Source organism: Heptranchias perlo, chromosome 5, assembly GCF_035084215.1.
Source record: "Heptranchias perlo isolate sHepPer1 chromosome 5, sHepPer1.hap1, whole genome shotgun sequence".
Taxonomy (NCBI): domain Eukaryota; kingdom Metazoa; phylum Chordata; class Chondrichthyes; order Hexanchiformes; family Hexanchidae; genus Heptranchias; species Heptranchias perlo.
Window position 1 is genome coordinate 64,427,220 of NC_090329.1, and position 13,370 is coordinate 64,440,589.

General features: G+C 42.5%; 1 protein-coding gene across 4 annotated transcripts in view; it reads left to right on the plus strand.

Annotated features, from left to right (window-relative positions):
• LOC137321815 (intron Large complex component GCFC2-like) overlaps window positions 1-13,370 on the plus strand; it is a 57,460-nt gene that overhangs the window by 2,234 nt on the left and 41,856 nt on the right. For all 4 annotated transcript variants that reach the window (XM_067984514.1, XM_067984516.1, XM_067984515.1 and 1 more), the window contains exons 2-4: window positions 3,155-3,265; window positions 5,721-5,879; window positions 9,962-10,189. In XM_067984514.1, the coding sequence (XP_067840615.1) occupies window positions 3,155-3,265; window positions 5,721-5,879; window positions 9,962-10,189 (498 nt within the window). The remainder of the gene's footprint in view (window positions 1-3,154; window positions 3,266-5,720; window positions 5,880-9,961; window positions 10,190-13,370) is intronic.

Consider the following 13,370-nt stretch of genomic DNA (forward strand, 5'->3'; position numbering starts at 1 on the left):
TGCTACAGACAGAGCTAAGCAATTCCACAACCAACGGATCAGATCAAAGCTCTGCAGTCCTGCCACATCCAGTCGTGAATGGTGGTGGACAATTAAACAACTAATGGGAGGAGGAGGCTCTGTAAACATCCCCATCCTCAACGATGGTGGAGTCCAGCACGTGAGTGCAAAAGACCAGGCTGAAGCGTTTGCAACCATTTTCAGCCAGAAGTGCCGAGTGGATGATCCATCTCGGCCTCCTCCCGAAATCCCCACTATCACAGAAGCCAGTCTTCAGACAATTCGATTCACTCCACGTGATATCAAGAAATGGCTGAGTGCACTGGATACAGCAAAGGTCATGGGCCCCGACAACATCCCGGCTATAGTGCTGAAGACTTGTGCTCCAGAACTAGCTGCCCCTCTCGCCAAGCTGTTCCAGTACAGCTACAACACTGGCATCTACCCGACAATGTGGAAAATTGCCCAGGTATGTCCTGTCCACAAAAAGCAGGACAAATCCAATCCGGCCAATTACCGCCCCATCAGTCTACTCTCAATCATCAGCAAAGTGATGGAAGGTGTCGTTGACAGTGCTATCAAGCGGCACTTACTCACCAATAACCTGCTCACCGATGCTCAATTTGGGTTCCGCCAGGACCACTCTGCTCCAGACCTCGTTACAGCCTTGGTCCAAACATGGACAAAAGAGCTGAATTCCAGAGGTGAGGTGAGAGTGACTGCCCTTGACATCAAGGCAGCATTTGACCGAGTGTGGCACCAAGGAGCCCTAGTAAAATTGAAGTCAATGGGAATCAGGGGGAAAACTCTCCAGTGGCTGGAGTCATACCTAGCACAAAGGAAGATGGTAGTGGTTGTTGGAGGCCAATCATCTCAGCCCCTGGTCATTGCTGCAGGAGTTCCTCAGGGCAGTGTCCTTGGCCCAACCATCTTCAGCTGCTTCATCAATGACCTTCCCTCCATCATAAGGTCAGAAATGGGGATGTTCGCTGATGATTGCACAGTGTTCAGTTCCATTCGCAACCCCTCAGATAATGAAGCAGTCCGAGCCCGCATGCAGAACTACCTGGACAACATCCAGGCTTGGGCTGATAAGTGGCAAGTAACATTTGCGCCAGATAGGTGCCAGGCAATGACCATCTCCAACAAGAGAGAGTCTAATCACCTCCCTTTGACATTCAATGGCATTACCATCACCGAATCCCCCACCATCAACATCCTGGGGGCCACCATTGACCAGAAACTTAACTGGACCAGCCATACAAATACTGTGGCTACGAGAGCAGGTCAGAGGCTGGGTATTCTGCGGCGAGTGACTCACCTCCTGACTCCCCAAAGCCTTTCCACCATCTACAAGGCACAAGTCAGGAGTGTGATGGAATACTCTCCACTTGCTTGGATGAGAGCAGCTCCAACAACACTCAAGAAGCTCGACACCATCCAAGATAAAGCAGCCTGCTTGATTGGCACCCATCCACCACCCTAAACATTCACTCCCTTCACCACTGGCGCACAGTGCCTGCAGTGTGTACCATCCACAGGATGCACTGCAGCAACTCGCCAAGGCTTCTTCGACAGCACCTCTGAAACCCTCAACCTCTACCACCTAGAAGGACAAGAGCAGCAGACACATGGGAACAACACCACCTGCACGTTCCCCTCCAAGTCACACACCATCCCGACTTGGAAATATATCGCCGTTCCTTCATCGTCGCTGGGTCAAAATCCTGGAACTCCCTTCCTAACAGCACAGTGGGAGAACCGTCACCACACGGACTGCAGCGGTTCAAGAAGGCGGCTCACTACCACCTTCTCGAGGGCAATTAGGGATGAGCAATAAATGCCGGCCTCGCCAGCGACGCCCACATCCCATGAATGAATTAAAAAAGGATGACCTAAAGTAGAGATTTAAAATCGAAAATCAGGAATTCAGGTGTTGTCATCATTCGACTTTTTAAACTGTTCGAAACACTCTCAAATCTACTTGATCATGCTTTGGATTGAGTCCTTCAATTTGAGCTTATAGCTTCAATTCACCAGTATAGCCTCAGGTGGAATCCGTAACTATTGTTTGATTAGTTTCAGTTAGTGTTTGAGCCACTGTCAAATTAAATTGGAATTTGCAAATGTAGGAGAGGCTATCTGTCTTGGGGTTACTCTGTAAACAGCATTTATGTAATTAAAAAAAAAACCCTAAATACTGATTCCCCTTCCTTAAAAATGGAATTGACGTGTCAAACTATTTTTTTTCTCTTGTATAGTGCCAGAAAATACAGTTATTGAAAATCAGTGGACCTAAAGAATAGCTTTGCTACAGAATTTTAAAAGGTGGTTTTGTAAACCTGTCTGGTACCTCAGTGGTATGGTATAAATTATGTATGCTACATTTTCCAATATCCTACCCACAAAAAAAACTCTGGTATTACTATACAATCGTGTGATATATGCCTCTGGCTCAATATCAGTCCTTTTTTCTTAGAAAATGAACAGCTTTTTGTTACCTCTTGAAGTAAAGTCCTATGTCAATCAGCAATCCTCTGGCACTTCACCACATCGCTATTTTTCATATGAGCCAAGAAGGTGAGTGTAAGCAGCAGGGGGAGGATATTCCATTGTCAATGACTTCAGAGTTAACTGAACTCTTTCCTTACCAGATGTGTACACGTACACCCACCCACACTCTACAGCTGGGGTCACTGACTAGCGATCAGGAGTAAGAACCCTCGGCCCTTCCCAATTACAATGCCTAATTGAATTTGGCACCTTCCTGATTTGTAAGATCAGTATGCCACCATACAGTACTAAACCATCAGCAACTCAAAGCACTTCTGAACAGCCAGTGTTCTACATTGTGTATAAGAAATTATTAAAAAATGGTTGGTAGTGGGAATGCAAGACATTTACTGAATTTCAGTGCTGTAACCAGATTAAATTATTCCCTTGCATCTCTCAGACCAGCATCTGCTTTCTTATGTACACTATGGAATACTAGATCCTGATTGTTTCAATTGTGTATTTGTTTCCTGACAAGCATTGGAGTGTATGAGAAGAAGAACCTGTGTGATATTTTCGTCAGTTAACTCTTATTCCAGTTACACCTCTATTTTACCAGCTTTCATTGTAACCTGTAGTACATGTTTGTTTCTAAATATAGAGGGTGGAGAAGAATTTAAGGTGAAGAAGACTGGAAACACCATTTTATTTACATCACATTGGAAAAAAGAAAAACAGAATAATGTTGAAAAAGATGAGGATATCTCAAAAGGTAAACTTTATAAAGATCACCTAAAAAGTCATAATCGTAGTGTATCTTTCAACAGCAATAGAAATGTTTATTGTATAATGTTTCCAGTCAAGTGTTTTATTGTCTATATACTTTAACAATGGTGGCAGGTGCTTGAACTCCTATTGTTCAGTAAAAATGATTAGCACTTTGAGGCGCTATTGTACTTGTCAGCAACCTGGACTTCATATAAATCTCAAGACTGCGTTACTGTTTTTAATGGGAGTAATCTGCTGAGCTTATTCTTGATGTGGTTTGTAATTATACTGTTGTTACATATATACAGTTGGCATTTATTTTTTTATCATGTTTTTGTTGTTTACTCACCTCTCCTCCTTTCCTGACTTACTTTTGGATGCAATTCCATATGAGCTGGAAGTCCTCTGGTACCTGCCTATTATTCATATGTGAGCCTTGACAGTGAATGCTGCTAGGATATTTAGCACCACAGCTGAGTCTGTTCCTACCTCGGCTGACATTCACACGTGCACACTTCCAGCAGGAGCTCTGTCGGACTTTCCCTTCCATAACCCTGAGGTGCTGAGGCTGACTTCAGTGCATTTGGTGAGATCAGCTAATTCAGTACAGACTGGGAATCAAATCTGGCTAACACGGCTCAGCTACTCACCAGCTGAACTTACTGAGCCTTGCACTTCACTTTAATGCTTAGTTTTATATTCTGAATAATCTTTACAGTTACCATGAATGGTTTAAAAAAGCTTGTATTCAAATTAAGTTGATTTGTCCTTAGACCTTGTTTAAGTATGTATTCTGAAATTGCTGCTCCTGTTACTGCAGATAGTGCACAATTAATAGCTCAGCCTCCATCCTAAGCTCCTCGCACTTGGTGTTGGAGAATATGTATGGATTTATGGATTAAGATCGTCAATGCAGCTCCCTAAACTGCCCCCTCTTTTCTCTTCCACCCCCACCCCCACCCTTGTCTCTATCCTATTTCTCACATCTCTTCCCCCACACCCCCAAACAGACATCTTCTCTATGAAACACACTTTTGTTCCCTTGATCCCTTCTCCTGGCCACAAAACCACTTTTCTTTGCCTTGATGTTCGTTGACATTGTAGATGTTTCCACTTCAAAGCTACCATCTTCCTTCTTAAAAAGCCCAGTCACAATCTCTTTATCACAATCTCTTTATCTCAGTTATCTCAAACCTCCCTTTCCTCTCCAAGCTACTTGAATGTGTTGTCACCATCCAGCTTCATGTTCAATCCTCCCATAATTCACCATTTAACCCCCTCAGTCTTGTTTCTGCCCTCACCAATGGCATCATATGTGATTGTGCCCACGGTGCTTTATCCCTCCTTGACCTCTCCACAGCTCTGTGGTTGACCACCTCTTTTCCACCACACTTCCTCCATTGTCCACCCTTGCATGGTTCCACTGTTATCTATCCAAAGTAGCCAGCACATCTACAGCAATGGTTTCCCTATTCTCTTTTGCCACCCCCCACCGCATGATTACATCTAAAGTATCTCAAGGTTTCATCCTTGGCTTCCAATTTTTTATCGTTTACACGTTGCCCCTCGGTGACATTATCTGTTGGCATGGGGTCAATTGCAATGTATATGGTGAAGACATCCAGCTCTACCTCTGTCATCCCTGAGTTTGTCTGTCTATCCCATGAGTAGTATGAGCCAGTTAAATATTGGGAAGCCAAAGGCCTCTTATTTGGTTTCAGCCAAAAACTCTGTAATCGTGCCTCCCTATTTTCATCCCCCTTCTCTGCTGCTCACTTAGGCTGAACCAGTGATGCGCAACCTCAGGATCCTGTTGGATCCTAAGCTGACCTTTAAACCCCACACATTATCCATCACCAAGACTGCTTAATTCCACCTCTGAAACATCGACTGCCCTTGCTCTTGTCATTCCCACCACTGCTGAGACCACTATCCATTTTGCTGAGACCATTTTGCAACATTCAGACATGACCTTTTCAAGGCTGGCCCTCCCAAGATCCACCATTGGTGGTAGAGCCTTCAGTAATTGAAAGCTTAGAGTTGGTACTAAATTGGAATTTCAGTGCAGCAGTTAATGCATTGATATCATGACCTTCAAAAGGAAAGGGGAAAAAAAATGTTTTTATCTTTTGTTCTGGCATTGGAACTGTCAACATATATTCAGTTTGAGTCTCCTATTCCTTGTTGCAGTATGGTTATTGGGGGAAGATTAACAAGGAACTTGCTTCAGCATGTGAGTTAAGAGAAAATGATGGTTAGTTTGAAGATTCATTGTATTCAGTTATGATTACACACAGAACAGGAAAAGTTGTGTAAAATTTGTGTGTCATGTGCTGAACAATACAGCACAGTATAAAATAAATCAACTGACATTTGACTGTGCCCTGTCTTTCACATCGAGTTTTGTGAATTTTGAGAGTTTTATTGTTACTAATGTATATGGTATTCTATTTGACCAGATGAGGAAACTCTGCAAGATTCTAGACTGTCAAAAGTTCAAAAAGAAAGCAGTTCGGAGGAGGAGACAGTGGAAACACTTACAAAAAATGAAGAGGAGATTAGTTCAGCAGTTGATGAACCTGAGATTTCCAGGGTAGCCCAGCACAAAATACGACCAGGTTTGGAATTTTAAATGCTGTTAATGATCATTAATATTATTACTCTTGTTGATTTGGTAAAGTAAAAGGAGGAAATAGGACAGTAGTTGCTCTTACTCTACACACACAAGTACAGTGTTTATACTCAAGGCATTGTTTGCACCTTTTTTTCGACAACTGGTCCTGCTCTTTGCTAGTTGCCCATATACACACACATTTTCCAGCAGGGTTCACTGCATAGCATTCATTAGCAGGAACCTTGGCTGATTTCCTCCACCTTCCCCCTCCCACCACTCCACCATTCCCCTCCCACCACCCCAGCGTCCCCCTAGTTTTTTTTGAGGCCCATCTATCTGTTTTGGTAGTGAATACTAATGATCTCATGGTGTCCCATGAGGTAAATCAGGGATAGTGATTTGGTGACACCAAGCTCAGGTTTTACAAGCCTCAAGCCTGTAGGTGGAAGGAATGTCTGGCTAAGATAAAGAGCTCCATAGCTTTTAGGTCCAGGGAAAGAATGAATTAGTATAGGAATTGTGCATTTAGTCTTAATTTCAACAGAGTGAGGATGTAGGAAGGAGGAAGGATGTTTTTTTTTTATTCGTTCACGGGATGTGGGCGTCGCTGGTGAGGCCAGTATTTATTGCCCATCCCTAATTGCCCTCGAGAAGGTGGTGGTGAGCCGCCTTCTTGAACCGCTGCAGTCCGTGTGGTGACGGTTCTCCCACAGTGCTGTTAGGAAGGGAGTTCCAGGATTTTGACCCAGCGACAATGAAGGAACGGCGATATATTTCCAAGTCGGGATGGTGTGTGACTTGGAGGGGAACGTGCAGGTGGTGTTGTTCCCATGCGCCTGCTGCCCTTGTCCTTCTAGGTGGTAGAGGTCGCGGGTTTGGGAGGTGCTGTCGAAGAAGCCTTGGCGAGTTGCTGCAGTGCATCCTGTGGATGGTACACACTGCAGCCACTGTGCGCCGGTGGTGAAGGGAGTGAATATTTAGGGTGGTGGATGAGGTGCCAATCAAGCGGGCTGCTTTATCTTGGATGGTGTCGAGCTTCTTGAGTGTTGTTGGAGCTGCACTCATCCAGGCAAGTGGAGAGTATTCCATCACACTCCTGACTTGTGCCTTGTAGATGGTGGAAAGGCTTTGGGGAGTCAGGAGGTGAGTCACTCGCCGCAGAATACCCAGCCTCTGACCTGCTCTCGTAGCCACAGTATTTATATGGCTGGTCCAGTTAAGTTTCTGGTCAATGGTGACCCCCAGGATGTTGATGGTGGGGGATTCGGCGATGGTAATGCCGTTGAATGTCAAGGGGAGGTGGTTAGACTCTCTTGTTGGAGATGGTCATTGCCTGGCACTTGTCTGGCGCGAATGTTACTTGCCACTTATGAGCCCAAGCCTGGATGTTGTCCAGGTCTTGCTGCATGCGGGCTCGGACTGCTTCATTATCTGAGGGGTTGCGAATGGAACTGAACACTGTGCAGTCATCAGCGAACATCCCCATTTCTGACCTTATGATGGAGGGAAGGTGTGTTTTATGTTAAATTTGGAGCTCAACAGGAACAAGTTAAAAACAGAAAAAAAGTGCAGGGGAGGACTGACCATAGTAGTCTTTTTGTTGTATTGTGTTCAGGACTGCAAGAAGAGCCACTCAGGTATGGGAGCGATATTAAATCTTTGACAGACTTGGGCTTTAATATGTAAAATGCTCAGAAAACGGACTAAAATAGTTAAACTATATACTGCTCTGAAATTGGTATCTCTTTCCTTTTGTGTTGTGTCCAAAAAACACCAAAACAAAGATGCCCACTCCTTAATGGTATTGTAGTGGTATGGTAGTTTGGTAATTATGGTACTGGACCAGCAAGGTATGGTACTGGTCGTGCATTGAAGTCCCACTTGAATTCAGTAAATCTGGTAACTTGTAGCTGTCACCAGAAATTATCATGAAGCTTCTAGATTGGCGTAAAAACCTGACTAATATCCTTCTTGGAAGGTAACCCTGCCATCCCTGACCATTCCTGATACCAGTTCCACACTATGTGATTGACTCTTAATGCTCTCTGAAGTGGCCTAGCATGCTACTTGGTTGTTTTGCTACAATTGCTTCAGGACAACTATCTGAGAACAAATATTAAAAAGAAAATGAGAAACTTCATTCTGCAGAACTTCTGGTAGTCAAAGATGTGCAGAATTTTTGAAACTTGCCCTAAATTCTCAGTCGCATCCAGTTTTACAGCTGGCTGACAGTGTGCATGTTTTTCAGAAATAATTTGTGTCAAGAAAACCCTCACTGTAGTCTCTTAAAACATCAAAAACAGGATGTGGCTGTACAGAGGAACAAAATCCACCCGAACCAACCCAGCACCAATGTCATGGCACCAAGAATAGATGATTTTAAATTAGTTAGTTGGGTTGCATTTTGAGACTGAGGGAGAAGAGTACCAAGGAGTAACAGTGAGATTGGATTGAAATATCTGTTTATAAATGTGAAGCACTAACAAAATTAGGAAAATAGTTTTATCAGAAATTTGGCTTTAGCTTGGAACAGGACTGGAAATTAAACATGCTGGGTATCATATTTTAAGAAGCGATTAAGCAAAAAGGGCTCAAAGTTAGCTAAGGATATTACAGCATTAGAAGGAAAGGATATTATCTAAGGTGGTGTTCAGACTGGTTGAGATTTGAATTAATAAATAAATAAAAATTGGGTGTCTGTTATAAACCACCAAATAGTGAGGAAGAAATTTCTGGACAATTTAGAAGTTTACAGAAGTAATAAGTCTTTGCTAAGGGGGTCTTTAAGGATCTGTTGAGAGAGAGAGAGCCTGGAACAACCATGATTGATGGTGGTCAAAATGGGAAGGGTTCATAGACTCCATTCAATTCTGTTTACTTATTCAGCATGTTACAAATCAGATGAAGAAAGATGCAGTCCCAGAACTGGTTCTGGGTAATGAACTTGGACAAGTAAGGAATCTGAAGATAAGAGAACATTTAGGGGGCAGTGATCATTACATAATTAGGTTTGGACTTGGAATAGATATTAGAGGGATGAAGGGATCGCAGCACAGATTAATTGGACAGAAAAGTTAGAAGATAAAACAGCAGCTCAGCAGTGGAAAGTAAGCACAAGATGGGTAGGATGCAGACTAGTAACATTCTGATCAGTAGTTAAGAGGTTGTGGCAAAGACCAGAGTTTCATAGATGAACAAGATTAGGTCATAATTTAAGACCAAGAAGGAGACATATCAGCAACAACTCCCAGTCCACCAACGACTAAAATTTAAAATTCTCATCCTTGTTTTCAAATCCCTCCATGGCCTCGCCCCTCCCTAACTCTGTAACCTCCTCCAGCCCTACAACCCTCCGAGAACTCTGTGTTCCTTCAACTCTGACCTCTTGTGCATCCCCCACGTCCTTCGCTCCACCTTTGGCGGCCGTGCCTTTAGCCGTCTGGTCCCTAAGCTCTGGAATTTCCTCCCTAACCATCTGCGCCTCTCTACCTCTCTGTCCCCCTTTAAGAATCTGCTTTAAACCTACGTCTTTGACCAAGCATTTGTTCACTTGTCCTAATGTCGTCGTCTTTGGATTGGTGTCAGTTTTTGTCTGATTACGCTCTTGTGAAGTGCCTTGGGACATTTTACTATGTTAAAGGTGCTACATAAATGCAAGTTGTTATTCTATAACCCTGTTAAGTAGTTCTCCCCTGGTTCACTGTAAAAGATGGGTGAACATAAATTATATTGGTGTTCTCTGTGGTCAGGATTGGCTTGTGCTTTTTATTTTGCTGTAGTTGTTTGGTCCAAATGAAAATAATTTACAATATAAATAAATCTTTTTAAAAACTGTAACTTACAAAAGTGGTAGAGCATGTCCTGGGTAATTGCATTCTGTTAGTGGTTATTTTAACTAAGTGTGTTCAAGCAAGAATGTCGCCATGGTCTTTTAAACAAAAGTATGGATTTGTGACCAAAATATGAGCCAAAGGAACTAAAGTCATGGTTGTATGTTCTTGGCTTTAAAAATGTTGCATTTTGAACCTTTGTATCGATGGAAGTATTTTTGACTCTTCACCTCACTATATGTTCTGTTCAGTGCAGGTGAGATTCCAGATGCCAGGTACATCCATGCTGCCCGTAAAAAGAGACAGATGGCCAGAGCCCAAGTTGACTTCATTCCCCTTCACTCATTAGGAAGAGACGATACTTCAGTGCCTGAATTGAATAATGAAGATCTAATCAGTGATGATGAGCTTGACGATCATGAGAGGAGAATAGACTTCACTGAGCTACTGAAAACACAAAGACAGAGAATGGCAGAAGAAATTGGTAAGACTCAGGTTCCACATGGTGTCATGTCTGCGAATTGGTGAGGGCTGTTAAAGAAAGAAATAACTTGCATTTATATAGCGCCTTTCACAATCTCAGAATGTCCCAAAGCGATTCACAGCCAATTAAGTACTTTGGAAGTGTAGCCACTGTTGTATCTCACTGCCACATTTCCCTACATTACATGAGCAGATAATCTGTTTTAGTGGTGTTGGTGAGGGATAAATGTTGTGCAGGACATCAGGAGAACTCCCCTGCTCCTCTTTGAATAGTGCTGTGGGATCTTTAATGTCCACCTGAGAGAACAGATGGGCCTCAGTTTAACATCTTTTCCGAAAGAAGGGCACCTCTGACAGCTTAGCACTCCCTCAGTAGTGCACTGAAGGGTCAGCCTAGATTATGTGCTCAAGACTGTGGAGTGGCTTCTGACAAGGGTTAGAATGCTACAACTGGGGCACGGCTGACACCTTTTAGCAAAATTCTAGATCTATTTAACTATTTATTTGTCAAGTTGGTAATGGATGAGTGTGAAGAAAATTGATGGCATATACTTGTATGTTCAAAATTTGGCTTTAAAAATAAAATTCTGGTTTGCATGGCAAAGGAGTGGCTTTGTTTGCCCTCTGTCCTAGAATATAATGGTACGTGCATAGTTAGTAACTTCTCTTTACATAGATCCAATAGCATTCACTGGCTTTTAGAATTTTTTATTTAATGTATATTTTGATGATTTTGTTTTTACACATCAAATTCTAATGAAGATTCCAATGCTGGGAACCACATTATTATTTAGTTCCCACTTAAAATAAATTAATTAAATTAACAAAGTAATTATTAATTATTCTTCCTTATTAAACATTGGAAATAAAATGTTGGCAAAAAGACAAGCCTTAATTTTTGTAACTTTAAAACAAGGAATGAAAAACTGATACCGAGTCAGATTAGTTTGTAGTATCTTGCTCTGGATCGTTTGATTACCCCATTGACGGCTGATGTGTGACTTATTTTATGGTGTATTTTCCAGGCGGACGGTTTTATATTAGTTTTAGATTCAGTGTCAGCTAGGCTCATTTGATAATGCTCTTGCCTCTGAGTTTAAAAAGTTGTGGGTTTAAGCCCCATTCTAGGACTTGAACATGTAATCCAGTTGGACAGTTCAGTTGCATTATTGGAGATGATGTCCTTTGGATGAGACGTTAATTTGAGGCCCATCTTTCTGTTTCGGTAGTGAATATGAATGATCCCATGGCAATTTTCAAAGCAGAGAATGGAATTCTCCCATTGTTTTGACCAACGTTCTTCCCTCAACAACACTACCAAAAATAGATTAACTGGACGTTCCTCACATTGCTGTTTGTGGGACCTTGCTATGTGCAAAATGACACTTTCATTATTTTTTTTTATTATTCGTTCACGGGATGTGGGCGTCGCTGGCAAGGCCGGCATTTATTGCCCATCCCTAATTGCCCTCGAGAAGGTCAATTAGGGATGGGCAATAAATGCCGGCCTTGCCAGCGACGCCCACATCCCGTGAACGAATAAAAAAAAATAATGAAAGTGTCATTAACCTACATAACAGCAGTGACACTTTAAATTTATTAATAGTATATGAAGTGCTTTAGGATGAGATGTGATAAGGCACTATATAAATACAAATTTTTTCTACTCTGCATATCCTTGTTGTGGCCACTATTAGTATTCTAGCTGCTTGACTGGTGCCACTCCAGCATAAAACTGCTGAATAATATCAAATTGTTAAATAAGTAGTATGCTGCTCCAGAATAGTAAGCTACAGAAGGGCATCTGTAATCTTTCATATTAGTTGTGCCACTGTGGGGAAGTGTCAAACAGGCCAGGAGATCAGTCAGGAGGAGGGAAACTAAATCAGCAGGTTGGTCACCTCAGGACGTTCTTCCGATCTTCTGGAGACTGGTTTTGATGTGGCATTGGCAGGTTATAGTACCCGGTGGCTGTGTGTTGTGAGACGATCAAGGAATCACAGGAAAAAAACTGAAACAAAGGGAGTTGGTTAGAGTTCAGTTGCTAATGTTTTTTTACTTCATTTTGCTATCTTTAAATGTAGTACAGGGTCAATAAGGTGTAACGGTGGGTGCTCACTGATGTTGCATACACATGCTTTTCAGATGTGGGGATGTTTATATTTTGCCTTGTTTTGATCCTGAATTGCATTATAGAAAATTTTCCTGAAATCAGTAAAGAAAAATATACATGGCACAGTAATTCTATAGCTGCTGTATTTACAGTTTGACCTGCTGTCACTTGTTTTTGTGGCAACCCTTACTCAAAAGTATGTGACCCTCTTCCTCTGGAAGTATAATTGTTATTATTAGTAAAGGTTTAAAAAAATTACAGAATTTAATCCCTGATATTTCCTGGTTGATTGATAAAACAATCAGTCAATCAAAATTAACACAGACCTGGGTCTCATGTACAAGAACCCATTAGTAAGCTGTAAATCCCAAAGCCTGAAGAAACTGACTTTTTAAATATCCTGCTCTGACAGTCAAGATGACATCTTGGTCTTTTACCAAGTGGAGCTAATCCAAGGATTTCATTCTACAAGTACGGCTAGCTACAAAATGGACACATTTTTCCCTGACATTTGCAATATTGCATTGTGTGCTTGCTGTTTCGTGACCCTTCCCTAACCCACTATTATTTCTATTCCCTTTTCAAACACTTGCAACATGCAACTTAGAAGAAACCATGAGTTTCATGTCCAACCACCTGAGTGACAATGGGCTCTGCAGTGAGAGATACAATCTAGCACCAGTATTATCTTGGAATCTAACCCCACCAATGTGTTTTTAAAAAATTCATTCATGGGATGTGGGCGTCGCTGGTAAAGCCAGCATTTATTGCCCATCCCTAATTGCCCTTGAGAAGGTGGTGGTGAGCTGCCGCCTTGAACCGCTGCAGTCTGTGTGGTGAAGGTACTGCCACGGTGTTGTTAGGAAGGGAGTTCCAGGATTTTGACCCAGCGACAATGAAGGAACGGCGATATATTTCCAAGTCAGAATGGTGTGTGATTTGGAGGGGAACGTGCAGGTGGTGGTGTTCCCATGCGCCTGCTGCCCTTGTCCTCCTAGGTGGTAGAGATCGTGGGTTTGGGAGGTGCTGTCGAAGAAGCCTTGGCAAGTTGCTGCAGTACATCCTGTGG